Genomic DNA, 18,150 nt, shown 5'->3' on the forward strand with positions numbered 1-18,150 from the left:
TAAAGTAGAACAATATATTACTTTTCTTATCCAAGACTACACCAAAAAGCAAGCAGAAACAGTTATCCCATAGTAAAGAACATTCCTCTTCCAAAATGCACAGGCAAATTTTATGTTTTCTTTAACCCTGGGGTAAAGGATAGCTAGCAAAGCATCAACAGGAAAAAAAAACCCATAACAGACTATTAAAGATATAACACCTAGCTCAGCGTAGGCTAGATTAGGACAGGATAGCCTCCTAGCAGAATCCTTCTTTAGTAATCAAGATATTGTAAACCATCAGCCTACCAGAGCACCCTGAGAGAAGTACCAACAGATATATATACACTGCCCTGTTTTGCTCATACCATGACCACCACCTTTTACACCCCTCCACCAGTCACGGGAGTCAAGCTATTAGCTTAAGCTTCAGTGCAACAAGATGACATTCTTACTGCCTTGAAAATATTTCAGCCTAAATTATAAAATGTATGACCACTCATGTGACCACCTTTACGTGTTCAACTATTCTTTCAGAGACTGAACTTTGACCCACGTTGAAAGTATAATTCAGTGATTTGGTTACAAATGAATATGCGATGTATTACTTAACCTCTCTGGGCTTCATGTTACGGAATTACTAGACGTTTCTGTAGAAAAAAAGTTATGCTTTCTTTTTCCATTCATCTAACATTAAGACCAGACTTACCATATATGACATTTAAGACAAATGCTCTCATCAAAGATCTGTTACTTTGGCATGTTATAACCTCCCTTTTATTAATTGTTTGTATATTTTTTGGAACACACTTGAGTTTCTTGTGCTACTTAAATTCATCTACTCATGAAGAATAGTTGATCCTAGGCCATAATCTACCCCTCTAGCAGCTCAAATAACTTTTTGAAGTTATTTTTTGCTCTTCAAAAAATTAAAATTTTGCAAAAAAAGCAAGAAATTCCTATGCCTGTTATCATTATTTCTTATTCCTATATTCTCTATGTACGCAAATTTAAACAATGGTACTACAAAGACCAGGTACAATTCTCAGTTTTTTTCAAGTACCTATGCAGACGCTGAGTTTTCAGTTTCACAGTTGTCCCACCGAGTTCCCTAAACACATGAGCAGTCGTAAACTACCTGCTTGAAGCCTAGGCCAGAACACAGAATTTTAAAAAATTATTTAAGAAATTAAGTTATTCCTTCCCCAAAAAGGATATGGTATTTTACAGAAGGAGTAAGAGAACATTACTGTTGCTCTGAGAAATATCAGACCCGTTCTGCAAAATCAATTACCTTTGTACCTCTAGTTATAATGGTTCTTGTACTAGTGGACTGCTGCATATGCAGTTTAAACGTGTCTGTTCTGCATTAAGCAGAACAGTATCTGCTTTATTTGTTTGGTCCTCTACTTTACACCTTTATTTATCTTGGGGCGAGGAGGGATAAAAAGCAATGAAAGAATCTCCTCATAGAAATTTGCCTTGTATTCACACAAACACATATGACATGTCAAGGGCCAACCAGCAGATCTACCCTGAAGACACCTGGGAAGCATGCAAGACATCTTTCATTAAAGACGACATGGTGCACTCAGGTAAGCACTAGTCCCCAGCCACAGAACTTCCACGACTGGGCAAAGTGACAACGAACAAAGACAAGAGCAGTTAATATAAACATACAAATCCATAGCCAATGAAACAGCTAGTAAGTGAATCTCTTAAAAAAACGAAAAGCTTTAATGCACCCTCACATATTCAGTGTGAATGAGGTTTGTGGTAAATGGTTTACTAAGGCAGCTTTTTCCACATGAAAAATAGAACTATGTTAAATTTAACTCCCAATCCAATGTGAAAATGCTTCACAGAATGGTTTGGGTTGCAACAGACCATAAAGATCATCTAGTTCCAACCCCTCGCCATGGGCAGGGACACCTTCCCCTGGACCAGGTTGCTCAAGGCCCCATCCCACCTGGCCTTGAACACTTCCAGGGATGAGGCATCTACACTTTCTCTGGGCAACTTGTTCCAGTGTCTCAACAGTCTTGCTATGAAGAATTTCTTCCTCCTATCTAATCTAAATCTACCCTCTTTTAGTCTTAAAAGTATTACCCTTTGTCCTATCGTTACAGGCCCTACTAAGAAGTCTGTCCCCAGCTTTCTTATAAGCCCCTTTTAGGTACTGGAAGACTGCTTATAAGGTCTCCCCAGAGCCCTCCTCTTCAGGCCAAACAACCCCAGCTCTCTCAGCCTGTCTTCACAGGAAAGTGCTCCAGCCGTCTGATCATCCTCATGGCTCTCCTCTGGACTTGTTCCAACAGGTTCATGTCCTTTTTATGCTGGGGGCTCCAGAGCTGAACACAGTACTGCAGGTAGGGTCTCACAAGAGTGGAGCAGAGCAGGACAACAGTTGTCATTGACCTGCTGGCCACATTTTGATATGGTATATGGTTGGCTTTCTGGGCTGCAAATGCACACTGCCAGGTCATGTTAAGCTTTCTGTCTACCAACACCCCCAAGTCCTTCTCAGGGCTGCTCTCAATCCATTCTCCACCCAGTCTGTACTGATACTGTGGGTTGCCCCAGTCCAGGCACAGGATCTTGCACTTGGCCTTGTTGAACTTCATGATGTTTGCACAGGCCCACCTCTCAAGCCTGTCAAGGTCCCTCTGCACAGCATCCCTTCCCTCCAGCATGTCAGTTGCCACCATTCAGTTTGGGTGTCATTGGCAAACTTGCTGACGGTGCACTCCACCTCACTGTACATGTCACCAAAGATTTTGAACAGCACCGGTCCCAGTATGGACCCCTGAGGAATGCTATTTGTCACCAGTCTCCACTTGGACACTGAGCTGTTGACCACAACTCAAGAGTGCAACCACCCAGCTAATTCCTTATCCATTGAGTGGTCCACCCATCAAAACCACACCCTTGTCAATGTCACACAGGACACCGTGCAAAGCTGTTGACAAGTCCAGGCAGATTACGTCAGTCACTCTTCCTGCATCTGTCAATGCTGTAACCTTGGCATAGACAGCCATCAAATCTGTCAGGCACAATTTGCCCTTAGTGAAGCCTCTTTGGCTGTCACCAATCACCTCTTGGATTTCCATGTACCTTAACATAGCTTCCAGAAGATTTGCTTCATGATCTTGCCAGGCATCAAGTTGAGACTGACCAGACTGTAGTCTCCTGGGTCCTTCTTATTTCCCTTTTTAATAATGGATCCTATGTAGCCTTTTTCTGTATATGCCTCTGTAGGCAGGTTGATAGGTTTGGGTTTGTTGTTGTTGGTTGTTGTTGTTGGTTGGGGTTTTTGGGCGTTTGTTTTGTTGGGTTTTTTTAAAGAGAATTTTATCTTTCTCAAGCAACAACACTGCTCTCCATAGCTATGCATAAAACGAGCTCCTTTGAGCAGGAAGGATGAGAGAACAACATCAAACTGACCTAAAACAACATCTGGCCTAGAACCCCCCCCCCCCCCCCCCCCCAAAAAAAAAAAAAAAAAAAAGGTAAAAATCACCATCAGCACACTGAGCTCTGCTGTTTCCCAAATGGCTATCATTCTCACTAGGAAAAAGCATCTCAAATATTCAAAAGTCTTGAGCAAGATGCTCCTGCTGGCAATCCATCAGCTTCAAGCTTCACAGCAAGATCACACACAGCAGGAACTCCTGAGGGGAAGCCAGGGTGGGAGAGAACATCATATAAAATCTATCACACCTTTGATAAGCCTGGAGATTACAAGATGAAGTCAAATTTATCCCAAAAATGTGAAACCTGTACATCTTGACACAGAATTTTTCTGAGACTAAGGCTTCAAACTATGCAAAGTATTCCAGAGAACCCAGAGAGAAAAAGAGCAACTCTTTTATCAGTGTGTTCAGAATTACTAAAATCAACATCCAGTCCTTGAAAGGCTGTCTAATTTTAGAGACTCTGAGCTCTTGAGGCAATACGTGGCTAAAGAAAAATAAGTTTTTAAGTTGAAGTACCTGTTTTGAAGAATGAGAAACCATTAATAGACTAGTTTTCTCTATGAAGCAGCACAGGATTCTTACACCAGTGTTTGCTGCTGTGGAACCATGAATATAGTAGCCTGGGTTAAATACTGACATATGGCCAAGTACTGGATGCTTCCCATTGCTCTTGGCATTCATATTTCGTTTCAGTTCCTGTCAGTGTGACCACCTGGTATCACTGCTTCAAAATACAGCTTGCACTGTTTACATGTTTCTAGGTGGATGGTTCTTCCTCTGCATTCATCCTACCCAACAATGGGGGAAGGTGCTAGGTGGTCTTTGTTTTGGATATACAAGTCTTACTACCTCTGAGTAAGGAAAAAAAAAAGCATACTTTTTCACCAAGCACCAGGTCCCTGTTTTGTATTAGCAGAAAGTTCAGAGAGCACTGTATTCCCCTGGAATCTCTACCTATATAAAGCTTGCATTGTCAGGAAGGCATTCAACCAACCAAATATTCAGAGGTCATCACAAGAGCAAGCAGTCCAGCCGAATGGGGCTGATATGCACGTATATGCATGTGTGCGCACGCAGGAAGAACAGAGGGGAAGCAGAAATCTACAGGAATACCATTCCCCATAGAATGTAGTCCTGGGCAGTTTACACTACAGCAAAACCCATTTTCAATTTCAAAGCAGTTGAAACACTGAGGAGGGACAGCTTTCACTGCACGCTATGAACGTTTTGTGTATTACTACCACTGAGGTCCTTTAAGATAAAGATTAGGACTTCCTGTCAGACTAACCACTACACAGCGGTTAGAAACGAAAGTTAAGACAGTCTTGATTTACTTTTTTTCTGCAATTAAGAGTTCATAACCCACTAACTACAATCAAAATGCTCAATCCAAAAATATCCACTGTGTTGACTGAAGCATGGATTTCCCACTTGCCTGCAATTACACTGAGTGGAAAAGCCACTTCTTCCAAGCAGGACCAGCTAAAAATTTTCCAAGGAGGACAGCAAAGTAAGAAAACTGAACAGCATATATACCAGATACATCCAAAGCAAACAGTAGTCTGTAACTATGTACCTACTCCTTTAAGCAGAGACAAATCTGAAGAAAGATGAGATGCAGGAATTGACTGTGTCACTTAGGGTAATACACATGCAAGAACCTCTCTCCAGTATTTTCATTTAGTCTTTACTACGCCGTAGAATTCTTTCCAGAATAAACAATGAAAGCAAATCTGTAAGAGTCTCATGCATGGTTTTCATTTTTACCGGAGGTAAACAATGGCAATACAGCCTACTAAGCAGCCCAGATTCTACCCTACTTCATCAGGGCAGGTACCAGTCATCTTTGATGAGTCTGACAGGAAAAATCTCTTTGCTTAGAAGTTCCCTTCTTTTAGCACTTTGCAAGAACCCTCCTCCAGAACAGCATGCCCTGTACCTATCTGTACTCAGTCCCATTAAATTCCACTACCCCAGAATCATGCCATTAAGAGATTCCCTGCACTTGACCCTGATCCCTGCCCTCAAGAAAACAAGCAGAACAATTGCCTTCCTGGATCCTTGGAGGACCCAAATGCTCTGTTACATATGCATCTATGTTACACGTACAAAATTCCTTAAGTGAAAATGGACCCGAAGCAAGCAAACTTCCTTAACTCAATTACGATGCCTGCTAAAAAACAGGCTTATGAGTTGTATAGGTTTGATTTCTTGAATAATATTTGATGGCATTACCTCAAAATCTGTTTTGAGAAGGAAAAAATCTCTAAAGCTAATGAATAAATCTGTTTCAGTGCCAAAGAGCTCAGTATTTTTCATACCTGTGACAAGAAAAAGGACTAAAATTCTAAGGAAGTTTTGAATTATTTTTTTCTAGAATACAGAGGAAGACAACAGGATGCCACTCATGAAGCAATTCACAAGGCACTCATACTCATTTTTCAAGTGTTTGTGCCCACAATATTACAGCTTTTTATATGTAAGAAAGTGTATCTTCCAAAAAGCAGCAAGTCTAGGCTGGGCCTGGCTCTCATGTTTCTCAGGGTATACAGTGATTTAATAGCTGGCCACACAGAAAATGACCAAGCCAGACATGTAGATTCTCTTTCGGAACGCTTCCCATTTGCATCTGAGGTAGAATGAGAAGTTTTGTTGAACTTCCACATTACAGGACCCTTAAGCTCTGTAACAGCAACTTTGACTGCAGCTGGCACACAGTGCTTTTTTTTTTTTTTCTTCTTTTCTATATACAAATGGAGATAAAGGCAAAACAGAGATGTTCTCTCACTAGTCTGCATTTGTAATGCAGACTCAAGGCATAATGATTTGTTCAGGAGAGCAATCTTTAGAAAATACACCATTCTCCCCAGTAGCTTCCACAGCTACGACACGATGCAACCATCTGGTCCTCTAACAACTGCCTTTTGTATGTTCTTGCAAAGAGTCTGGCAAGAGATACCAGATGTAAATGCTCCTGCAAACCTAACAGGTCTGCTGCTGGTAACAAGAACAGTGCTGGAAGGAGGCACAGTCAGAGAAGTACTAATACACCAGCAAGTGCTTTACTATGCCAGACTCATGTACCTCTTTAACTGAGACCTGTACTATGAGTACTGAAAGCTACCTGACTCACATATCAGATCTGTGACTGGTCAGAGTCAACTCAGAAAAAACAAGACACAACTTGCATCCCATATCATGAAATTTCTAAACTGAGGATTGTTAACTTAAGCAAGAGTGAGAAACCAAATAAGCCTATAGGTTCAAGTGGTTTCTCATCAGGAGTACAGCACACCTGTTCTTACTGAGCTGAAGATCACAATCTGACCTTTGGAAAGGATGTACCAAGGCTTAGGCTCCAATATTATTCCAATGGCACAACCAAAAGTTGAGGGATAATGATAGGACAGTTTAATATTGGCAGGTTCAACTACAATTTTAATCTAGACCAAGAAAAGGGACAAATTAATACAAGCTACAATAAGCAACTACAGCAAACTCCATTTTCATGCAACTTGTTCACGTGCCTTCAGACCTACTTAAAAAACTAACAATACACACAGCTGAGCTCAGTCTGCTTAACAGTTGAACTTCTTTTCCTCAAAAAGATTCAGTCCCGCAGCACAACTTCTGTGCCCCTCACGCAGTTCTTAAGAGAAATATTCACTGCACCATCTATACATCAGAAACCTCACAGCTATGAACACCAGCTCATAGAAGCTCTTTACAAAGTTTTATAATTTCCCAGATCTACTACCACATTTAAACAGAGGCTTGACATAATGTACACTAGAGCAACGCACTTCACTTCTGTGATTTTCCTAGTCCCTTCTCACAGCTCCTTTTCATCACCTTTCCTCTCTCACTCAGACTTTTAGCTCCCTTCTCTTCAGAGCAGCAGATCATTGCTGCTTTGTCCACTGTCACTCAGCAGTGAAGGAGACTGAAGGTTGGCTTAAGTGATCGGTGGGTTTTACTGGGTTTTTGTTTGGTTTTACTTGACTAAATAGTGCACCTACTTCTTCCTGGCATCTAACAAAGGAGAATTATAGGAGGTCGCCAAGCTTTTACATCATCCATTCATTCTTTCAAGCTTTTTCCTCATTTTCATAATTTCATATATCACCTCTAAGATATCTTCAAATGCTCTCATATAAACTTCCTGATATCCCTGGTATTTCCTCCACCTAACACATTTTTCTTTTACCATGAGATGTGTTTTCATTTCTGAAAATATCCAGACAAAATAAGGTGTAACATCCTGCTGTTTAACCAGGCTATTTTATCTCAAATTTTTTCAGACATATTCAGTTAAATGTTTAGAATAACCATCCTATTCGTACTGTTTTTTAAAACTAGAATAGCTTCCTGATCTAAGCCAGGCAATTAACACCAGTAATCTACTCATAATCCAGATAGCTAGTACAAGAAACCAAATAGAGCCAGTGTCATTTCAGTCCACAGTAAAGGAAGGGCACAAATAAAAATAATTTGATTTCTAAAGCTCGAAAATTATGTGATCTAGCAACAACTTTCTTAATTCTTGCAGTGAATAATGACAGCTGAACAAGACTACAAGTACAATCATCCACTGGATTCCCAAAATAGTATGCCTTTTGGGTCCATACCAGTTATACATGAACAGAAAGTATTTTCCCTTACCTTTCTTCTCTATCAAAAAAAATAAAGCATTGTCTTATTTCTTCTTGCCACTCTGATGAGGCTTACTTACCGCTTCAGAATTATCAATGAAAGGGTCTGTTTCATCATAACCATAACCTATATCAATTAGATCCTGCAGGCGATCCTTCCGATGTTTGTGGGGCTTTCCACCCTGAAAATAAAGTAAGTTTTATATCATTTGGGAAATGGGGTATCAATATACTAAACTCTACAAAATATAAGGCATTGGAGGGATGGTCATCAAGGGAATTAGCAGTTTTGCTTTCTTGGATGCTGCTTTGAAGTTGGTCTAGATGACCAATAGAAACTTTTACACCGGAATGAATTCTGGGAAACGTGCCTTACCAGAATCATCCCTGTAAAGTATTCACTAGCTACTTGGTTCCTGCATGACCAAGATCTTCCTAACATTTCCTATTCAGAGATGTTTCACTGTCCTATGTTTTTAAAACATAGTGATAGGACTGGGATAATTCAGAAAGCGTTAAGTTTTTCAGTATGTTACGGAGTCATTACAAAGGAAAATACTGGTAGCCTAGCATTCAGTAAAGTGCCTCCCCACACAAGACAGGCTTTACTTTCTGTAGAGAAGCAACCTAAGTCAAAGAAAAAAAAATACTGATCTGGCGTCTGTGAGTTCTCAAGAAATTACAACAGTCATACAACATAACTGAAGAAAAACATACTAAGATAAAATCACCTGAACTGCAAGTGGTATCACTTCAGTTGATAGGACTGGACATGAAATGGTTACTTAAGTAACTTAAAGCTAGAAGCTGCATCACAGACTGTGGACTCACCTCCAGAAGATGGTAAACTTCATTTTAAGCTGTAAGTACTCTTCTCATGTGAAACTTTTATTGTTAAATCGAGCCAAGTAAAAACTCACACCCAGCTCAAACATTCAGGGAATCTAAACTTACAGTTATACAAATGGGAATATAAAAGACCTTGTTTTCTAACTTCTGTATGTTGTTAAATTGTCAATATAGAACTCTTAAAAGATAAAATTCTCCCAAAGCCACCCTCAGTAAAATAGTAACCAGTATTCTTCCACAAATTTGAGAAGACTTGCTTCTGAAGCTTATCTGCCTGTACTCTACAGTTTAAGCATGTTTAGAAGGAGTGTCTTTTCAGTTATGACATCCAAGTATCACAACGCACATGTTACTATGAGTATGCAGACACTATGCAAAGGTTTCATCCTTGCTCTTTTATGAGAGGTGTAAGCATCTTAACAATATTTTGCAAAAGTTCAAGTTTGTAACTAAGTAAAGCATGTACTTTTGCAAGCGAACAGGAGTCTCTTGGTTATAACTAAAATGCATGTAGTAGTCCTAGAAGAAAAACCTCAAATGTGAGTTCCATTTTTAATTCAGGTTTCCAAGCTATATTCCAAGCTGAGTATTCCTAACTTTTCTTATCAGTCCTGTCATCCCCTACCATCACGCACCTGGTAAAACATCTGGATGACTGCACAATCCCAAAACATGCAGTACTTTTTTTTTCTCTCATTCAAACTTATTTTTTAAAAAAGAAAAAAAGCTTAGAAAAATAAAGGTTGCACTTAAGAATTCTGTTTAAACTCCAGTGCAAAAGCTCATGCAATGTTCACGATTCTGAGGTGCCAGCAGGCTGTCTGGAGAATCCTACACGAACTATACTTTACCTCCACTCATCTCACTAATGTGTAATGCAATCCACCTCTGTACCACATCTCTTGCTCAGTCCAAGTAACCATTAACATCCTTGTTTGAGAGTCCAAAATCCTTTTGCAGCAATGGCTGTTCTACAATTTATGTGTATGGGCATTAAAAAAAATTGTCAATGTATTCTGACTGCCTGTTATTCACAAAAATATAGTGCAGATATGGAACAAAGTTAATAACAAAAAGTCTCATAATAGCAGAATTAAACACAGCATGATTAAAACAATAACCTGTATTCAGATATATGAAAGTATCTGAACCATTGTATGTATAGTTAGAGAATTTCCTTCAGGCCTGGTTCTACTCAGCTATGTTTAAGGAAGTGTTGAAAGCCCGTATGATCAAGATGTTAAGGATGCAAGACCACAGCAGAAGCAGTGAAGGGATTATCTAAATCAGTGTTTACTATGCAGCAGTTCAGGGAAGTCTTACTACTGAAGCTTTTCACCTTTCCCAAAAGAGTCCCTCCCACCTTTCTGTCCCAGAATATAAGCAGTCATGATACTAGAGCAAATGAAGATGTCTAGTTCGTGAGGCTGCAAACAGTACTCACGCAAGTATTCAGAAAAGTCACTGTGACTTCAACAAATTAACTGTGGCATGTAACCTAAAGTTTACACAACCTTGCCCAACAGGACAAGAAGGTAGCAAATACAATGCCAATTTTTGAAGACTCTATCAAGGGTCACAACAGACTCCTTAAACCAGTAAACCAGATTTCCATATTTTGACAAGTTAATAGATGCTATAAAGAACAGAACCAGCAGGCACAGAACATACATTCCAGAGCAGTAAAGAATTTTGGTAGACTGAAAAGAGTACTTCAAATGCTTTTAGAAAAGGGTGGAAGACCTTTAAAGACAAGAAACTACCATGGGATAAAAGGCAACATCCACTCAAATTAATGTCTGGTTTAAGGCTAGGAATAAGTATTCCATTTTGGCAAAGAAAGTAATCAGTGAAATCACCAAGGTGTATTCATTCATCTTTAGAAGCAGAGGGCTGACAGTTGCAGGAAGGGTGAGATGACAGAAATTACTGAGGATAGTAAACAAAAAAAGACATCTGAAGAATCACTGAAAGACCTCACAGTTGCTCTGAACTTAGTATGGTAAATGATCAATTGAATCCAGTATCAATAAAAGGTAATCCAACAAACAGAGTACAAACCAAACAAGAAAAACAAATACAGCGTGCTCCCAATGTGTTTTGCAGCTCAGGAAGCACTGAAGTTGTTCCAGGCAGTTATATGACATTTGCTCACCAATCAACAGTGGTCAAAACTGAAAAGAATTGGGACTTGGGGGAAAAAAAGGATCAGAGAACAAACTCATAAGTCATCATTATATCACTGATAAATCAGGACATCTACTGTTAATATCCTTTCATTTAAAAAAAGAAATTAGAACAAAAAAGGGAACAGTATGCCAACAAGGATGTTTAAAGGTAAAAAACACTGCTTCTGTACAGTAACAGAATGTTAAAGACACTTCAGCTGGGGAATGAAAGGGCTGAATTTAGATAACTTAAGTATCTATTTGCCCCTTTTTATGACTACTGAGCACTGAACTCCAGTTTTCATTAAGTCTAATAACATCATATTTTGTCCATAAATGTACATGTTTAGCTTTGATGTACGTATAAACATATATGTAAAATTAGATTGCTTCCACTACCACTCCCTCCTACATATGTTGCTTTACATGCTCAGCACTGACTTTCATCTGCTGTAGTTAAGCAACTTATTTCAGGACATTATAAATTCCTTAATTTGTATTATGGAAATGAATTTTCTAGAGGAGTATAGTTGAAAAATTTCTCCCTCACTTTCAAAAATTAATTCATCATTCAAATGAAAGGTAAATAGTATTCTGGAACTGCCTTCACTGGGTATACTAGGTTCCACCAATCCCTCCAAAAGATGAAAACTGTTCTTCTCAGTTTAAGGGTTTCTTCTGTTATCTATCATAGCTAACATGTCCTGAAACAGTAATTACTTCTACACAATGTACAGACTGGGCACTTGAAGAAATCTGCCTTTGCCAGAAAAAAAACCATCCTACTAAGTCAGACAAAGATTGTAATATGTATATTAATGGCAAAAGATACACATGACTGCTCTTGTTTCCCTTCTTTATTATTGAGGTGCTCTATTAGTAATCCAGAATATCAGCATGCCTAAGCATGATGATGAGTTTTGATTGCCAGCTCAGAATTAATCACCCAACCCTACCCATATGAATTCTTAAACCTGTTTGGGTGTGGTTTTTAGCCAACATTTTCTGATTTCTACCTTCATTTATTAGTGAAAGCCTCTATGTTACTACCTAGCATTGTTCAAGTCATTCATGCTACACTTTCAGGAGTCAGCCGAGTATCTTCACGTAGCTGGCAGCTACAAGATAAACTCATCAGGTAATGACTTGTTATTCAACAATAACCTCTTCTGGAAGCATTCCAAACTAGTCAGAAATTCATCAAGATTCATCAGTATTTAGCCCAAACAGAAGAGCTGTTCAATAGCACACAACAGCATTACTTAAATTCTTTCCTCTGGCACAATATTTATCATGAATATTGACCTGCATCTATTACTCAATTGTATTTATATAGGAAGCTTTTCCAAGAATAGCTTCACAAGCTATAACATCCTATAGACATATCTATTTAGCAGACCCGTCTAATAAGCTTGTAGCAGCTTCAAGCTGCTTAAATGAAATATGAGACAGTCAGCTCTGAAATACACAGAAGGTATTTGACACTACATTAACAACCCTATTCAGGAAAAATAACATGTTAACATCTCTACAGAATCATAAGCTATCACCATTAAATATATGTATATTTTAATACAGGTACAGTAACTCACATATTTTGCCTCGAACTTCTTGGCTAGCATTTCTACTTCATGCCGCTCATGTTGTTCATCATTAAATGGATCTTCCGAGTGAACCAGTTTCTTCTGAAAAATGCAGAAGTTAAATATTCATTCCATAAGAAACACACAGAATGCCTCTAATCAGAAGCTATTAAATGTCAATTAGTGATACTCTAATGACTAAGTAGTCAGAATTTATACTGAGTCCAGATACTTACATTATTCTCTAAAAATCAGTTTGACCCATTCAATTCTCATTAGAAAAACCCTGAATGATAACACAAACAGAAAAGAGAAAGAAACAGATTTCTATTTTCCCAAGCATTCCACTAGAGCCTCAACTGAAAGCGTAAGCGTAAGGGAGAACTATGGTCATTTGAGATTCAAAGAGAAATAACTCTAAATACAATTCCTTTTCACTTCTGCTTCCACTAGTGCCTCTTATTGGTGCCGTGATCCTTCTAGATACAACACACAGGATGTACCTGGTATGCAAATCAGCAGGGAGGCAGCCAGAGGACTAAAAGCCTCAGTAAGTTACAACCGTAACTAATGTAACTCCTTTGACTCTTGTACTGTTATTTTTTTCTTTAGCTAAACGCAATAATCACAGCATGAATTCTACATGATTGCCACTATGGCAGCCACAGGGACAATAGAGATTTACTATTCCAGCTGTACAAATAAGCAGGAAGTATCCCCTCCTCTTTCTTTTCTTTTATGAGAAAGAGGTTTTCACTGACACGAAGTCAATGAGCAGTAATCAAGGGCATATGTAGTGCTTTGCCTTTTTTTTTTTTTTTAATAGAGTATGTCAGAAATACAGGGCAGCCTTCTTCAAATTAAACGTTCACATCAAATACAGTAATTGTTGGAAGGGTGCAAAGGTACCAGGATGCTAAAATATGGGACTCCGTTCCACCATTTTACAGAACTTTATGGGTGGCAACTAACTTTACTGCACATGGATCACTCATCAATGAATAAACAAAGATTTATGGTAGACTAAGAACAAAAAGCAACACTAAGTCCAAAAAAGCAAGATCCTTCCTCAACGGTATGAAGAGCCAATATACTGACTAAATGGTGAACAAATAATTACCAACATAGTAGCTCCACAGTATCAAAACCAATGAAATGAAGAAGGTAAGCTGAGCAAAACTGCAAACACCACATGATTATCTTACATCTTCTAAATTGAGTACATAGAGAAGAAATTAACAGAGGTTGTAGTTAATCCTGAAACATATGTTTAAATTACCTACATATTTCCTGTAGACATAATTAAATATAAAAATACTGCTCAATTTGTGCAACGTTTTCTCTACTTTTAGCTGGGAAAACCTATTCCACATCTTCTGCTAGGTAAGTGGTTTTTGTTTGGTTTTTTATTCATGAAATGAAACAAGGCTGACGTCTGAAAAATTTAGTACTTAAGTGTTAACTTGCCTCTCTCCACCAAACTCTCAAAGCTGTAACTATCACTTCGATTAGTTCAGTGCTACTGGAATCTGAAATTCAAGCAAATTTTAGTTTTGACAGTTTCCGAGTGCTCTGATGGATGTCTCTCAGACTTCGCAATAAAACTTTAAGACATTACTTCCTCAGCACCTTTTACAGCCCGCTTGACAGAAGCTAACTTGGGCTTCTGGCTCACCCACTTAGTTTTACACACCAAGCTTCAATTGCACCAACAGAAAAGGGAGTATGCTTTCACTTCTGCCAGTTTAAGAGGCAAATAACTCCTCAACCACGCTAACTTATTACTCACATCCAAAAAATTTACAGAAGTAATTCCTACCAAAAGATGAAGTCTACAAATAACACTATCAAAGGATGTTCTCTTTATCAAGGCAAAAAAAGCAAGGACAGCACTGGTTCCTAACAAATATTTCCACTAACTTCTGATTCAGGCTAGGAACCCAAATTTGGAATAAAAAAAACATAAAACAGTTGCACCCATCCTGTCAAATAAGTTTTGGGATTCTCTACCATTTCACTAACAGACCTATTAAAACAATGTTTGAAGTTATCCCTGTGCACCAGTCCTTGCCTTCCCAGAACAGTCTGCCTCCGGAGAACCTTTCTTGGTTGCTTCAATTCCAAGTAACACTGCAAGATGGAAGGACAAGCTCCTAATTTTGTAATGCTGAACTTCAATGGGAATAGTTGTAAGGAAGTCAACTGAATTCTTATAGGGATTAAGGAATCAATGATAGCTTTCAGAAAACCCAATCAATCTTCAACCTACAAACCCAGTTTGCACAGCTAAGTTTATATGAACTGTTCACTTTAAACTGAATCATTACTAAAACAACAACAAATTTGGAAATCTAAAACTCTGCTTAAAACCACAGCATTAACTGCTGACTAGTTACTGCCCACCTGGAAAGAGCAAATCTCACAGATTCTGCAGAAAGGTGGTAGAAAGGCAGGCATTTCTTGGTCAAGGTTTGTTTTAACGATGTAGTTTTCTCTGCTGCATTAAATGGTATAAATCACTGTAGCTCTTGTGCTCCATAAGCAGGATCAGTTTTCCTTTCACAATTTTTTCTTCTATTTTAGGACTTTGAACAGGTTACATACCATAAGACAAACTTCTGTCATCCTAAGCCTCCTGCACTGTTCAGAGTAAATTCTTTTGTACTTGCTTTAACTATGAAGGAACCAGCATGCACTGACTTTATTGCTGGATAAGATGTGTTTCCTCTCTCTTTTCATGCTGATTAATAAAGTATTTTAAAACCTCCCTACCACAGCAGACTTGCTTTTCCAGCTTCTACCATATGGCAAGCAAGTTAAACTTACAGGCAAAGTACACATCAGTTTTTAAGCAAGAATAAAAGTCCAGAATCACAATTTATGACCCTGTTTTACACCATCAGCTGATTGTTCCACACAGTCCAGCAATAGACAGGCCATTATGATGCATTCATTTTAATCTGGACTCTATAGAGAGGTGAAAACCACACAATTTCTTATAAAGCATTTCTATCACCATTTCTGCCTGAAAAGCAGTCTCTGATCCCAACTGTACCAAAAATCCCCTGAATCAATGCTTCCCCCCAGAAGACAAGGAATTTGCATAGGAACTACCTAAAAAAAGCCATTTTGTCTGTATTATGTGACTAACATATTACCAACCTACAGAAAAAGGCAGTTCTGGAACTGGGAACTGCCAAAGGGAAGTGAACCTCCACATACTAAACCACTTCTAAACATAACACTGTTTTCACCTTCATACAAGAACTGCTCAGAAAGACGGCATTTGACAGAGCAGCATACTTACGCTACACCAATTCAGAGTAGTCAGAACTGGCACTGTTTGCCCACAACAGCTGTAGGACAGGATGAGCACAAGGAACCTTTTAACTTGCATCATAACACCTCAGAGGGATTAAAATCACAGTCATTATTTTTCTGTCTTTCACATTCAAACACAAGCCAGTGTGTATGTCTTTCCTCCTACAGAGCATAAAGCCTGCAAGCTGCCAAGTATAGTTATGGCAGCAGCAGCAGCACCTAGAAAGCCTTTGATTCTTAAAACGTAAGTTTTAACCATTCTCAAGTTTCTGCTGGATGTAAAAATCCAACAGCAATAGCTGGACTAGCATCTGAAGTTTGCTTTTATTACCAGAGCTATCAGAACCTTCTCAGTAGTAGTTACTTCCTTGTGCCCCCCTGTCCTTCCCAATAAGGTGTAAACTTCCTCTATGTACCGGAATTAAAGAGGAGCCACAGCTATTTAAAACAACTGCAACTTCACTGGTATCCTCAATTCATTAAGAATGAGTGGCTTAAGCATGACCCGCTTAAGGACATCCGTCTCCTTCCTACACGAACACCAGCTCCTGTCGATTGGCTAATACTACTTGCTTCTTAAAGTTGTCTGCACAAGCTGTTCTCCTTACAAATCAAAGTAGTTCGAGAACCAAGTATTTTCTGGTTGGGAGAAAAGGGAAAGTACTTTTTCTCTCGAATGAAGTTCTTCACAGTTACAGGTGAGGCTACAGTCTCAGCAACATTTAACTCTCATTCAACCCCTGCCCAACTCAAGACCGCAGAAACCCATGTCCCAGCCTGCCCACGCTCACTTCACCGCGTCTCGAGGCTTGTGACAGAGCCAGGCTAGTAACTCTCCACCCGCACGCAACCTGGACCAGCCGGAGATCAGACCGGCACGGTAACAGTTCCCTCCAGCTGCCATGGGAAGCTCCCAGGCAGGGAGGCCGCCACGCCGGGCAGGAGCGCGGGGGTTCGCAGGGCACCAGCCAGCGGCCTCTCCCGCCCCTGCCCGCAGCAAACGCCGGGAGCCCTCGCCCAGCTCGGGGACGGCAAGTGCGAAGCCGCCCCTTCCCGCCTCGGGCACAGGCGCAGCCTCAGCGCCAGGAGGAGCCCGGAGCGGCGGCGAGGCCGCCGGACTTCCCTCCGGGACACCGCCCCGGGACCACCCCCAACGCACAGGGCCACCGACAGCGTTATCGGCAAGGCTGGGGCCGCGGGCAGGGAAGCGCGGCGGGGCCCGGCCCGGTGGGAGGAAAAGGGGGGGGGGGGGGGGGGGAAGGTCCCGTACCCGCGAGTCCCCGCACAGCAGCAGCTCCGGGTAGCTGAACTCCACGCAGCCCTCCTCGGTGGGGTCCTTCAGCACCACCTCCAGGCGGACCGTCTGGCGGAGCGGGAGCGCCTCCTGCGGCGGCGGCGGCTCCTGCCGGCCGCTCTGGCGCGGCGGCGGCGGTAGCTGCGGCGGCGGCAGCGGCGGCGGCTCGGGCCGGGGGGGCTCCCGCTGCGGCTGCTGCTCGGGCCGGCCGGGCTCGCGGGGCGGCTCCAGGCGGACGGCGCTCTCGCGGGGCGGCGGCGGCTCCGGCCGGGAGAGCTCGTGCGGCGGCTCTGGCGGCGCCAACAGCGGCGCCTCGCGGCCCGCCGGCGGCGGCTCCGGCTCGCGGCTCCCCGGCTCGCGCTCCAGCGCCGGGCTCTCGCCCTCGCGGCGCCTCACGGGTGACAGGCTAATGAACGGCACCCGGCGCGGCTCCGCCATCCTCCCCCGCCCCCCGCCCGCCGTTCGCCGGCCCCCGCCTCACGCGCTCGGTGACACCGCTCTCCGCGCTCCCTCCCACCGGCTCCTCCTCCTCCTCCTCCCTCTCCCCTCCCCCCTCCGCCGCCCGGTCGGAGCTGCCCCCTACGTTCTCCTCGCCGCCTCCACCCCCGCCATCTTGCCGCCCCCCCACATAAATAGAAGCAGGCCCGCAGGCCGCGCAGGCGCACCGCGGACGCCGACGCCGGCGCACCGCCCCGCGTCGCTGTTGTTATTGCTCAGCTTCCCCCCGACGTCAGCGCGGCCGCCGGCGACTACACGCCGCGGCCGCCGGCGCCCGCCCCCAGTTGCCTTGGCGATGTGCACGCCGCCTGCCGTCGGCGCCTTAAAGGG

At 41.7% G+C, this 18,150-nt stretch overlaps 1 protein-coding gene across 2 annotated transcripts in view; it reads right to left on the reverse strand.

Annotated features, from left to right (window-relative positions):
- The window catches only part of UBN2 (ubinuclein 2), a 56,348-nt gene extending 38,456 nt beyond the window's left edge, over positions 1-17,892 (reverse strand). For both annotated transcript variants that reach the window (XM_080393097.1, XM_080393096.1), the window contains exons 1-3: positions 17,299-17,892; positions 12,717-12,809; positions 8,188-8,289 (exon numbers count right to left, since the gene is read on the reverse strand). In XM_080393097.1, coding sequence (XP_080249223.1) covers positions 8,188-8,289; positions 12,717-12,809; positions 17,299-17,760 — 657 coding nt within the window. In that variant the 5' untranslated portion in view covers positions 17,761-17,892. The remainder of the gene's footprint in view (positions 1-8,187; positions 8,290-12,716; positions 12,810-17,298) is intronic.
- Between the last annotated feature and the right edge of the window lie 258 nt (positions 17,893-18,150).

This window comes from Falco punctatus (assembly GCF_963210335.1).
Source record: "Falco punctatus genome assembly, chromosome: 6".
NCBI lineage: Eukaryota > Metazoa > Chordata > Aves > Falconiformes > Falconidae > Falco > Falco punctatus.